This window comes from Lagenorhynchus albirostris, chromosome 9 (assembly GCF_949774975.1).
Source record: "Lagenorhynchus albirostris chromosome 9, mLagAlb1.1, whole genome shotgun sequence".
NCBI lineage: Eukaryota > Metazoa > Chordata > Mammalia > Artiodactyla > Delphinidae > Lagenorhynchus > Lagenorhynchus albirostris.
This window is the reverse complement of record NC_083103.1, coordinates 36,944,311-36,958,202: the sequence shown is the minus strand read 5'-3', so window position 1 is coordinate 36,958,202 and position 13,892 is coordinate 36,944,311. Positions and strand designations below refer to the sequence as shown.

Genomic DNA, 13,892 nt, shown 5'->3' with positions numbered 1-13,892 from the left:
GGCACTGGAAGTTCACAGGTGGATACAATAAGGTCCCACCCTTGAAGGTGTAGGGCTTTTGGGGCAACTCAGGGCTGGGTGTGCCCAATAGGCAGGGGTACTATAATAATAACAATACAAATTTACAATTATATTGTACTGAAGTATTTATCATAGGAAAAACCAGCACTTTGTTCAATTTCTAGACATTTATGATTTAGAACTATTTTAATAGAATAAGGGAGTCATAATGTTTTCAATTCTTTTCCAATTTAACTTCCAAAGGTTTGCTTTGGCAACAGATACATTAAGGAATAATTGCAAAGACTGTATTAAATGGTGGGCTAGAAAAAGCTCCAGTATTTTCTGGGGGCTGAGGTAGGAGAGCCCCATTGGCCCACTGGACTCCCCAAGGGCAGGAACCAAGCTTTCTCCTAGCTTCATAGCTGTCCTTCAAGCTGAACAGAGCTTAGATGCCACCTTTTTCAGGGCAGCCCAAAAAACGGCGTGGAGAGTGCAGATGGGGGGCTCTTGCCCAATACTCCTCTAGTCTGAGCGGTGGAACTCATATATTTTCTGTTTTGTGTGAGGAAACAGAACCCCAGATGGTGAAAGGGACTTGCCCAAGATCACAGGAACAGACAGTGGCAAATGTTTTAATAGTTAACATTTACTGATTCCTTCTTACGTCAAACATTGGCTAAGGGGCTTTACATGCTTTTTCTCATTTAATCCTTCTGACAATTCTGTGAAGTAGGTACCCTTATTTTCTCCATTTCACAGATGAGGAAAATGGAGGTAAAGTAAGAGACTTTCACAAGGTCATCTAGCTATTAAGCAGCCAAGTCCGGATTTGCACTCGGTAGATGGTGGTTGATGTTGGAATAACAGCCCGATCCTGGACCTGTACGAGGGGCAGGATGAAGCATGCGGACCGGTGGACACCTACCTGGGCGAGCAGTGCACAGTCTCGGCCAGCGACTGTTACCGCCCGGCGCGGGTGGCTCGGGGACTGAGCCTCCGACTGGCTACTCCCAGCTAGCTTCCCTGGGGGCGCGAAAGTCCCGCCCCCAGCCGAGGAGAAGGCAGGGATTGGCTCTCTCGATGCCGATTGACGGCTCAGGGCTCGAGCGGCAGCCGCGGTGGAGGCGGGGCCACGAGCAGGAAGTGAGAGTGGAGGCGGCTTCAGACAGGCTGGCCAGCGGGCAGCTGCCGCCACTTTGCCGAGTCGCCGCCGCCACTGCGGAGATGGAGGGGCCGGGACTGGGCTCGCAGGTGAGTGCGGTTGGGCGCAGGCTGTCCCGGGGGCTCGGAGGGCGGCCGCGGCTGTGGAGAGAGGGAGGGCATGGGTGTTAGGTAGCTCCCAGAGGGGCCTCCGGGGGCAGAGGGGCCGGGTCCAGGGAGGAGGAAGCCTGGAAACACCGAGAATGATGCAGGGAATTCTCTCCGAGGCGACCGTGAAGAAAAGGCAAGGACAGGGATGAGTGCCATACCGGCCCTCCATCCACCTGCGGTCCGGGGCGCCCCGTGCTCGGCAGGGACCCATGCGGGCCCTGGGAGGGGAGGGTGGCGTTCCTGGGAGAGGTGTCAGGTGACACACCTGAGTTGGACCAGCCCGTTTTGACATTGGCCTGGAGTCTATGAGGTTCTAATCATTTCTTTTTCGGCCGGGGCGTCTGGGAACCCGCCTTCGCTCCTCCCAGCCCTGTTTTAGCTCTCGTTTCCACATCCTTGCTTACTCTTTGAAAGATTTGAGGCTGTTTGTTTAGGCTGGAGAAAGGCGAGGGGGGGGGCGGTGGCAGGAAAGGGAGGTACGTGATAGCTATCTGCAAAATCCCAAAGGACTCTGTTCTGTGGAGGAGGTCGTACTAGAAGCCAGATGTAGTTTCAGAAAACAGAAGGGGCCAGTGGGGAAAGTTACAGGAGATATATGTTAGCTCCAAGAAAACTAGATTTTTGTCCTTTTTGCTTGTGGTCCCGACTGGCATATTATAGCTGTTTACTTAATTTTTGTTGAATACTTGAAAAATATTCAGATTCATTCAATGTTTAGTGAGTTCTTAGCATATGCCAAGTGCTTTTATATGCATTATTTAATTCCAGAATTGAAGCATCCTTAAGAAGGTGATATCATCCCCATTTACAGATGAGAAAACCGAAGCTCTCTCCAGCAGCTGGAGTGAATTAGGTAGTAGATTTTCTGTCCCTAGTGGGATTCAAGCAGTTTGAGATGATTGAGTTAGCTGGCCTCTAAAAAAAAGTCTTTTGCATATTGAGTGTTCCCTCACACTCCCCCTTTCCCTTCCTGCTTTCAGCAGTCTGATGTAGGTTTAAGTGAGGAACAAGACAGGTGGGGAAGCTATCGGGTGTTCTTGCATTTTGATAGAATAAAAAAGGTTTGCAAGCAGACCATATATTACAAAAGGGTGTAGAATCTTCACATGGAAACTATGTCTCATTTGTTGTTTGTTTTTTTCCCCTCAGAGTTTCAGGGAAACGTTGGTAGCAGTAATGATCATACCTTAATTACTGCCACTCATTTACAGAAGCCTTCAAGTGCTTAAAGTTCATTACCTTGTTATGCAGGGAAGATTGCCCTGCTAGATGGAGGGAGAGAATGATTCAGGGGTTGGAATTAAATGGGCCAAGGTAGAGAGATCATTGTTGTTGTTAATAATTATTGGTATTAACTTTTTCAATAATAGCAATAGATTTTACCTATATAAGATGCTCTACAGTTTGCAAAATACTTCCTTATTGTTATTCCTCACTGTGACCCTGTGAGGTGGGGAGGGATTATTATTCCAGTTTTAGAGATAAGAATTGAGGTTCAAAAAACTGGAGTCATGGAGATCCCTGGTGGTCCAGTGGTTAGGACTCAGTGCTTTCACTGCTGTGGCCCGGGTTCAATCCCTGGTCGGGGAACTAAGATCCTGCAAGCCGTGTGATGTGGCCATAAAAAAAAAAAAAAATTGGAGTCAGTTGTTAAAAGTCAGATAGCTGCTGAGAGAGCCAAGACTTCATTCATTCTACCAGGTGTTAAGCACTGTTATAGGTGCTGGAGATAAATCAGTGAACAAAACAGATAAAAACATTCCTGCTCTGGTTGAATTTGGTTCCCCTGATTCCAGCTGATAGGTTTTTGCCAGAACTGTCTGGCCCCCAGTTTCCTCTCTGACCTCATTTTTTACTATTTTCTTGCTTGCTCAATCAACCACAGCTGTGCTGGCCCCAAGGCCTTTGCACTTAGTATTCGCTCTATCTGGAGAACTCTTTCTTCATATAACCACATGGCTCCCCCCCCCACCTTTGTAAGGTCTTGACACAATCGTCACCTCAATGTGGTAGGCCTTCCCCATCACCACCACTACCAGCAACATTCCTTAACCTCCTTCCTTCCTTTATATTTCTTCTCGGCATTCAATACCATTAACATACTCTGTAAATAATTGTCCAGTGAATGAGCTTGGATAGTTAGCTCTGTTAATACAGAATGCTTCTGTTAATGCCATGAGAAATTTTAATGGCTATCTGTCAGATCTCTGTTTCTCTCTTTGTTTTATTTGATAATCTGTCAGGATTTTGACCCTCATCAGAGTTTAAATATGGTTTTCTAGATATTGGTTTTCTCTTAAATTAATAAACTTTAACAGTACTTATTTACTGTTTAGAAAATATAATTGGATTTAAGATATCTCCACGTGAGAAATATCTCTTATATCTTAAGTATGTTCCAGTCATCTATTGCTGTGTAACAAACCATCCCAAATCATAGTGGTGTAAACCAGCCATTGTCATGCTCATGGACTGTGCGTCAGGACTTTGGCCAGGACAAAGGAGGGATGGTTTGTTTCTGCTCCATCATGTCCGGAGCCTCTGCTGGAAAGACTTGTCACCTGGGATGACTTGCTAGCTGGGGCTGGTAACATCTGATGGTTCCCTCACTCACATGTCTGGTGGTTGATGCTGACTTTGAGCAGGGACACCTACATGTGGCCTGGGCCTCTGGACAGCATGGTAGCTGGGTTCCAAGAGTGAGCATTTCAAGAGACAGAAAGGGGAAGCTGCCAGTTTCTGAGGCCTGAACCTGCAAGCTGGCAGAGCATCACTTCTGTGGTATTTTTTTAGTGAAGCAGTCACTAGTAAAACTCTTATGAGTTTGCTGGTGTCTTAAGAATTTGCTTGGTCTATTCTGTTACCTTAACATTGTAGGCAGCCCTACATCAGTTACGCTTCCACTGCCACAAAGGGTGTTTGTTTATGCGGTGATGCCTTTACCAGTACACATGTCAATAATGACTACTGTAACAGCTCCTCTTAGAACCATACAACATGGATTTGGAAAGAACTGTATAGCTATATTGACCTGCTCCTTTCATTTTACAAATGTAGAAACTGAAGCCAAAAATCGGGTAGATGATTAGCCACCATCATACAGCCGCCTGAAATCTGAGACTTGGGCCTTGTTCTCAAGGAGTTTACCTTTCACCATGGTAAAATGAAACAACTAGAGAGTACTTAGAAAAACATTTTCTTGATAACCAGAGAGTAATTTCTAAGAAGGATATTGTATCATGACAAACTTTGCTTTAATCTTTGTGATGGGAATGTATGGTTGTTTTCCTTAAACATTTTTATGCGACTGTCTCTGAAGGTAACCTCTCCCAAAGCAGGTCATCTCCTTTCTCACCTGTAGCTCTTACGGCAGAATCCTGGGAGGGAGTGATATCTAGAGCACAGGACATAGCTTAGAGCTGTGGCCGCTAAGCTTTTTTGATCATGCACTCCTATCAGTAAAGCAGTTTTGAGCTTGCACCCCTAGAGTAAAACCGCAGTGTGACAAGTAGGATTTGAAATGTGCATTTTTGTAAAATGTCATGTATTGTGAGATTAAGGGAATGATGAGTGGCACGTGCACTGCAAGCTGGCTGGGAGCTCAGGCCGCCAGCTGTGCAGTCCAAATCATCCAGGTACCACTGACTGCAGTTTGTTGTCCATGGTTGGCCATTGATCACTCTAACTTATGTGTTAATGGGGATGATTCCGTGTCATGTGGTTGGCTGGGACTTAAAAAGTTCAGCTCCCCTCTGTTTGATGTACCTGGGGGCTGGGGAAAGGAGCCAGTCTCTAAATTCATATTGTCATGGGGCATGTTATTGTAGGATTTGACAATGTGTTTCTAAATTGTATTCATGAGTGAATAGCTTAGTATATACTCATGGTAAGGTTTTGAATTAAAGATAGTAAATGTAAGTCTGCTTCAAATCAGTCTTCTTGATAATTTGTTATTTTTTTTGGAGGGAGGCTGGCTTTTTGTTACATCAGCTTAGATTGTCTTTGTTTCTACTTTATGTGGCCAGTAAAGAGCACCTGCTATGAGAAGTGTCAGCTCTGCCATTTTCTTGTTTGCTTGTACTTTTACTATCGTTATTATTTCAGTTCGTGGCTTCTTTGTAGTAGTAATCAGTTTAAGCCACTTGCTCATTTTGGGAGGGGTAACTTTAAAATTAGTAAGTAGTTAAAATGAGATACTATACCTTGAAAATTACTTAGCCTGATGTATACTGCAAAATGTTGAAGGTCCCACTGTAACCCCTCTGGGTGTGGACTTTTACTCTGTCCCCAAGTTACCTTGTAAACAGACCATGAGGAGTGACCTACTTGATATACAGATTAAGTGAGGCTGCGAGGGCTAAGAATTCATAAATCTTTTTTTAAAATAAATTCATTTATTTAATTTATTTATTTTTGGCTGTGTTGGGTCTTTGTTGCTGCGTGGTCTTTTCTCTAGTTGTGGCGAGCAGGGGGTACTCTTTGTTGCGGTGCGTGGGCTTCTCATTGCAGTGGCTTCTGGTGTTGTGGAGCTCGGGCTCTAGGTGCGTGGGCTTCAGTAGTTGTGGCACGTGGGCTCGGTAGTTGTGGCTCGTGGGCTCTAGAGTGCAGGCCCAGTAGTTGTGGCGCAGGGGCTTAGTTGCTCCACGGCATGTGGGATCTTCCCGGAGCAGGACTCTAACCGGTATCCCCTGCGTTGGCAGGCGGATTCTTAACCACTGCGCCACCAGGGAAGCCCCCAGAATTCATAAATCTTAAAGAAGCCAAATGTATAAATTTTTGTGGGTTCCCCTCTTTTTTTTTTTTTAAAAAAAAAGGAAAAGTCATTATAACAGCTTTAACATTTTCTTCCGTTACCTAATGGGTCACTGAGTGGTTGGCCTTGAGTGCACTTGCCTCACTTTGGAGATCATTTACTTTGAAAACAGGCTTTGAGTTTATATAATCATTTTTAGGTTTTACTCTGATCTGGATTTGGACAAAAAATGATGACGTGAACAGAAAGTACCTCTTGTTCTCTCGTCTTTGTCACCCATTTTTGCCATTTAATCACATATTGCTTCCATTATCACTTTACGCTCTTTGTCTCTGACTTAGCTGCCCAATTAGACTTGAACTCCTGGAGGATACGTACCCACATCTTCTGTTTTCCTAGCATAATGCTTTGCACATCATACATACACAGTAATTAATTGCTGAATAAATACATGCTTTTAATAAATAAATGCTCTTTACATTGAAATGTGTAATCCACCTCAACTTTCTGCATGAAAAGTGAAGCTGATGTCCTTAATGCCTTAAGGCATAATGAGAAGCAATAAATTTGTATCTGTATAATATGTGACATTTATTTGTGATGAAAAGTCTGTGTATAAACAAAGTCTTGATCTTCCTAATATATAAATGGAAACTGATATACAATCCACTAGAAAAACAGTAGACTATGAAAAGGCAACCCACAAAAGAAAGTATGAGAGCCAATAAAGAACAAACAATCAGACTCAGATTCATTAGCAGCTAGGGGCATGCAAATGCAAAACAAGATGCCATTTTTTTAGCCATCAGATTGTCAAGATTGTAAAAAGATTGATAATATTCAGTTAGGAGGTTTGTAGGGAAAAAGAACACTTACATACTTACCTGTTGGGAGTGTGAATTAGGGAAGGTCAGTATCTGTTTATGTTTAAAATACACATATTTTTTGACCCAGCAGTCCTGTGTTGGGGAATCAGTGTTATAGAATGTACAGGATGTTAATTATAGGGTTGTTTAGAGAGTGAATGCTGAAATCAACCTGCATGTCTAACAATAGGGAAATGGTTGAATAAATTATGCTAGGTCTATACAGTGGAATAGTATTCAACTATTACTTGTTACTGATCTGCAGCGCTGTACATGATATATTGTTAGGTGAGACAGGCAAGTTGATGAATAATTATATAACTGGATCCCATGTTTGGGGATAAATTTTGTTATATATAAGAAGAAAATGATAAAAACCTATGTATCCTATATAATGTTATATATGTTAAAGTATATACACATAGTGAGGAAGGATACACCAAACTGTTAATAATAGTATCTCTGTTGGTACAAGATTGGAAGGGAAAGAGTCCAGATTATCAACTCTTTATTTACTTTGGTATTGCTGGTGTTTTAAACTGAAAGTTTAAAAATTTTATAATTTAAAAAGTCTAAGTTTTATATGAAAAGCAGACTGATTTCTCTGTCAATTTTAGCTACATCTGCTGTTTATTGATGCTGGAGAAATTCTGAGTATAGTATATTCAGCTCTTTCCTTGACCCCTTGTCTTCTTCCAGTTAGATGTAATTATAGTTACTGTGATATGGTGAAAAGTAATGTTCTTATTTATGTTTTAATCTAAATACCTATATGTTTATTATTTAGCTGTGTGTGTGTGTGTGTGTTTGTGTGTGTAAAATAAGAGTGTCATGCAGTGAGGTTGAATTTACCAGATAAATCGGAACTTATGTATTCAAATAAGCATTTGTGGTTCTAGCTCTGGGTAAGATGGAGTAAAGCACACTCCACCCTGTCTGTCCCACTGAATGCACTAGATAGAAAGCTATTTAAGGATTCCCAAAAGAAAATTTTAGCAGGTAGGGTGGGGGAAAAAAACCAGAATTCAGAAAACCACTGAACCAGGAACTAATTTACCTTTTTCCCATCTGGGTCCCCTCCTCTCTTCCACCGCCCTCTCCCTGGACTTGAACCCTGGAAGTGAGCATCCCTGCAGAGAGAGAGCACTTCTGGAGAAGCCCTCTAGTTCAGGTTCAAGGAGCAGGAAAGCGGACTCCTGGCAGCACAGGCACTGAAACTCTTGAGGCAGGAGGACTTCCTCTCTGAACAGAGGAGTTGTAGTCCCAAGACAGTTCTTAGAGGTGACACCTGAAGCATGATCCATAAAAGAAAAAAACTGATACATTATACTTCATCAAAATTAAAAATTTTTGTTCTATGAAAGAGATGTAAGAAATGGGAAGGTAAGCTACAGACTGGGAGAACAAGTTTACAAATCACATATCTGACAAAGGACTTTTGTTTAGCATGTGTAATATAAGGAACTCTCAAAACTTAGCAATGAGAAAATAAATAGCCTAATTAAAAATGGGTAAAAAGACTTAGACAATTCACCAAAGAAGATAAACAGATAGCAAATAGCACATGAAATGACACTCAGCCCCATTAGCCATTAGGGATATGCAAATTGAGACCATGATGAGACACTACTACACATCTATTATACTGACAGTATCAAGCGCCAGAGAGGATGCAGAGCAATTGGAGCTCTCATACGTTGCTAATGGCAATGCAGAGTGGTACAGCTACTCTGGAAAACGGTTCGGCCATTTCTTATAAACTTAACATCAACTTACCAGAGGGCCAAGCAGTCTCACTCTTAGAGAAGCAAGAACATGTGTTCACACAAAATGAATGTTTATACAGCTCCATTTATAATTGCCAAAAGCTGGAAACAACCCACGTGAGTCTGAATGGATAAACGGTGATACATTCATATAATGGAATACTTTATAGCAAGGAAGGACCTATTAATAACATACAGCATTATGCTGAGTGAAAGAAGCCAGTTTTAGAAGATTATATTCTGTCTAATTCCATTGTATGACATTCTGGGAAAGGTAAAACTAGTGATGAAGGACATGTCTGTGGTTGCCAGGAGTTGAGGTAGGGAGAGGGTGTGGCTAAAAAGGAATATCCTGAGGGAGGTTTTTGAGGTGTTGGAACCGTTCTGGATCCTGATGGTGGTAGTGGTTACAATTTACAGAACTATATACCAAAAAGTCAATTTAACTGTAAGGTAACTTAGAACAAAAGGATTTGCTCCTTCAGAGTAACCTGTTGAGGGGTTATGGACTTACTGCAGTAAAACTACTATTTGTTAAATCTTTTTTGGAATTCCTGGAGAATTGATGTAGACACATCATTTCAAGTATCTTCAATTTTCTGTTCTTAATGTGTATTCATCCTTTGAGAATTTTTTTAAAACAATGAAAAGTTGGTCAGAGAGACAGTTGTGGTGAATAAGGTGGATAAAAGCCAGGTAACAACTTTATGGTAAAGAACAAGATGGGATTATAAAATAGCCAGTTTTGATCTCTAGGAATGATTTGCTAGGTATTTGATGTGAACCTCCACCTTAAATGCAACTAAAAATGCTGGATACAGTATAAAATCTTAAGTGTTTTATATTTTTGATGCTATTATAAATTTTACAAAAGATTCCTGAGGATTCTCTGTGTACAGGATCATGCTGTCTGCAAATAAAGGTGGATTTGCTTCTTTTCTAATCTGTATGCATTTTTCTTTCCCTTACTCTATTATTGTGTCTAGGACTTCAGTACATTGTTGATTAGAAGTGGTGATAGTGGGCATCCTTGCTTTGTTTCAGTCTTTAGAGTTCAAGCATTCAGTCTTCTACCGTTGACTGTATGGTAGCTGTAGATTTTTAAAAAATGCTCCTGATTAGGTTGAGGAGGTTCCCTTCTTTCCCTAGTGTGCTAAGAGTTTTTATCATGCATGGGTGTTGAATTCTGTCAAATGCTTATTCTACTGAAGTGAGTATATTTATTTTGTTAATATGGTGAATTGCACTGATTTCTTTTGAAATGTTTAAGCTTGGTTGTAATGTATATTATCCTTTTTATATATTACTGAATACAGTTTTGCTAATATTTCATTTAGGATCTTTTCATCTGTGTTCATGAAGGATATTGAGTCTATAGTTTTCTTTACTGCTTATGTCTGTTGCTTTTAGTATCAGGATAATGCTGCCTTCTAAAATGAGCTGGGAAGCAGTCCCTCTGTATCCTGAAGGAGTTGGTATCATTTCTTCCTTGACTGTTTTCATAGACTTTGCCAGTTAAAAGTCATGTGGGCCTGGAGTTGTTTTGTTTTGTTTAATGGGAAATTTTAAAATTATGAACTCAATTTCTTTAATAGAGTGCTACTCATTTCTTTTTAAGTCCATTTTGATAACTTGTGTCTTTCGAGATATTTTATGCATTTCACCTAGGTTGTTGAATTTAGTGGCATAAAGATGTTCACAGAAGCCCCTTATTACCCTTTTAATATTTGCAGAATCTTATAATGATGTCCCCTTTTTTAAACTTGCTATTTGTCATTGACATCTTTTTTCTTGATCAGTCTGACTAGAGCTTTATGAATTTTATTGATTTATTCTTTCCAAAGAGCCAGCTTTTGGTTTCAGTGATTTTCTGCATTTTTTTCTTTTTTATATTTCATGGATTTCCCTATCTTTATTGTTTTCTTCATTCTGTCTACTTGGGATTTAATTTTTTTTTCTCTAGATCCTTAAGATGAAAGCTTAGATCATTTATTTTAGTTTCTTCTTTTTTCCTATTATAAGCATTTAACGCTAAAAATTCACTCTATTTAGAAAAGTGTTGTTTTGTTTCCAAATATTTGAGAATATTCCACGTATCGTTTGGTTATTGATTTTTTAAAACATCTTTATTGGAGTATAATTGCTTTACAATGTTGTGTTAGTTTCTGCTGTATAACAAAGTGAATCAGCTATATTTATACATTTATCCCCATATCCCTTTGCTCTTGCACCTCCCTCCCACCCTCCCTATCCCACCCCTCTAGGTGGTCACAAAGCACCGAGCTGATCTCCCTGTGTGATGCAGCTGCTTCCCACTAGCTATCTATTTTACATTTGGCAGTGTATATATGTCAGTGCTACTCTTTCACTTCGTCCTAGCTTCCCTTCCCCCTCCCCGTGTCCTCAAGTCCATTCTCTACGTCTGCGTCTTTATTCCTGTCTTGCCCCTAGGTTCATCAGAACCTCTTTTTTTTTAGATTCCATATATATACGTTAGCATATGGTATTTATTTTTCTCTTTCTGACTTACTTCACTCTGTATGACAGACGCTAGGTCCATCTGCCTCACTACAAATAACTCAATTTCATTTCTTTTTATGGCTGAGTAATATTCCATTGTATATATGTGCCACGTCTTCTTTATCCATTCATCTGTCGATGGACACTTAGGTTGCTTCCATGTCCTGGCTATTGTAAATACAGCTGCAGTGAACATTGTGGTATGTGACTCTTTTTGAATTATGGTTTTCTCAGGGTATATGCCCAGTAGTGGGATTGCTGGGTCGTATGGTAGTTCTACTTTTAGTTTTTCAAGGAAACTCCATATTGTTCTCCATAGGGAGGACAATTTACATTCCCACCAACAGTGCAAGAGGGTTCCCTTTGCTCCACACCCTCTTCAGCATTTATTGTGTGTAGATTTTTTGATGATGGCCATTCTGACCAGTGTGAGGTGATACCTCATAGTGGTTTTGATTTGCATTTCTCTAATGATTTGTGATGTTGAGTATCCTTTCATGTGTTTGTTGGCAATCTATATGTCTTCTTTGGAGAAATGTCTATTTAGATCTGCCCATTTTTGGATTCGGTTTTTTGTTTTTTTGATATTGAGCTGCATGAGCTGCTTGTATATTTTGGAGATTAATCCTTTGTCAGTTCCTTTGTTTGCAGATATTTTCTCCCATTCTGAGGGTTGTCTTTTGGTCTTGTTTATGGTTTCCTTTGCTATGCAAAAGCTTGTTTCATTAGGTCCCATTTTTAAATTTTTGTTTTTATTTCCATTTCTCTAGGAGGTGGGTCAAAAAGGATCTTGCTGTGATTTATGTCATAGAGTGTTCTGCCTGTGTTTTCCTCTAAGAGTTTGATAGTGTCTGGCCTTACATTTAGGTCTTTAATCCATTTTGAGTTTATTTTTGTGTATGGTGTTAGGGAGTGTTCTAATTTCATTCTTTTACATGTAGCTGTCCAGTTTTCCCAGCACCACTTATTGAAGAGGCTGTCTTTTCTCCATTGTATATTCTTGCCTCCTTTATCAAAGATAAGGTGACCATATGTGCATGGGTTTATCTCTGGGCTTTCTATCCTGTTCCATTGATTTATATTTCTGTTTTTGTGCCAGTACCATACTGTCTTGATTACTGTAGCTTTGTAGTATAGTCTGAATTCAGGGAGCCTGATTCCTCCAGCTCCGTTTTTCTTTCTCAAGATTGCTTTGGCTGTTTGGAGTCCTTTGTGATTCCATACAAATTGTGAAATTTTTTGTTCTAGTTCTGTGAAAAATGCCAGTGGTAGTTTGATAGGGATTGCATTGAATCTGTAGATTGCTTTGGGTAGTATAGTCATTTTCACAATATTGATTCTTCCAATCCAAGAACATGGTATATCTCTCCATCTGTTGGTGTCATCTTTAACTTCTTTCATCAGTGTCTTATAGTTTCCTGCATACAGGTCTTTTGTCTCCCTAGGTAGGTTTATTCCTAGCTATTTTATTCTTTTTGTTGCAGTGGTAAATGGGAGTGTTTCTTTAATTTCTCTTTCATATTTTTTGTCCTTAGTGTATAGGAATGCAAAAGATTTCTGTGCATTACTTTTGTATCCTGCTACTTTACCAGGTTCATTGGATAGCTCTAGTAGTTTTCTGGTAGCATCTTTAGGATTCTCTATGTATAGTATCATGTCATCTGCAAACAGTGACAGCTTTACTTCTTTTCCAATTTGGGTTACTTTTATTTCTTTTTCTTCTCTGATTGCCATGGCTAAAACTTCCAAAAACTATTTTGAATACTAGTGGTGAGAGTGGGCAACCTTGACTTTTTCCTGATCTTAGAGGAAATGGTTTCAGTTTTTCACCATTGAGAATGATGTTGGCTGTGGGTTTGTCATATTTGGCTTCTATTATGTTGATGTAGGTTCCCTCTATGCCTACTTTCTGGAGAGTTTTTATCATAAATGGGAGTTGAATTTTGTCAAAAGCTTTTTCTGCATCTATTGAGTTGATCATATGGCTTTTATCCTTCAGTTTGTTAATATGGTGTATCACATTGATTGATTTGTGTATATTGAAGAATCCTTGCATTGCTGGATTAAACCCCACTTGATCATGGTGTATGATCCTTTTAATGTGCTGCTGGATTCTGTTTGCTAGTATTTTATTAAGGATTTTTGCATCTATGTTAATCAGTGATATTGGCCTGTAGTTTTCTTTTTTTGTGACACCTTTGTCTGGTTTTGGTCTCAGGGTGATGGTGGCCTCGTAGAATGAGTTTGGGAGTGTTCCTCCCTCCGCTACATTTTGTAAGAGTTTGAGAAGGGTAGGTGTTAGCTCTTCTCTTTGATAGAATTCACCTGTGAAGCCGTCTCATCCTGGACTTTTGTTTGTTGGAAGATTTCTATTCACAGTTTCAATTTCAGTGCTTGTGATAGGTCTGTTCATATTTTCTGGTTTTTTCCTGGTTCAGTCTTGGAGGGTTGTAGTTTTCTAAGAATTTGTCCATTTCTTCCAGGTGGTCCATTTTATTGGCACATAGTTGCTTGTAGTAATCTCTTGATTTTTAATTTAATTCCATTTGTGGTCAGAGAACATACTCTGTATGAATTCAACCCATTTAAGTTTGTTGAGGCTTGTTTTATGGCCCAATGTATTATCTGTCTTGCTGAGTGTTCAATGTGTACTTGAAACAATATCTTTTCTCT

At 40.1% G+C, this 13,892-nt stretch overlaps 1 protein-coding gene across 2 annotated transcripts in view; it reads left to right on the top strand.

Annotated features, from left to right (window-relative positions):
* The first annotated feature begins 906 nt into the window (after positions 1 to 906).
* The window catches only part of ZDHHC13 (zinc finger DHHC-type palmitoyltransferase 13), a 48,320-nt gene continuing 35,334 nt past the window's right edge, over positions 907 to 13,892 (top strand). Inside the window, exon 1 of one of the 2 annotated variants that reach the window (XM_060159532.1) lies at positions 907 to 1,254. In XM_060159532.1, the coding sequence (XP_060015515.1) occupies positions 907 to 1,254 (348 nt within the window). The remainder of the gene's footprint in view (positions 1,255 to 13,892) is intronic. The other variant, XM_060159533.1, reaches the window with a different exon arrangement.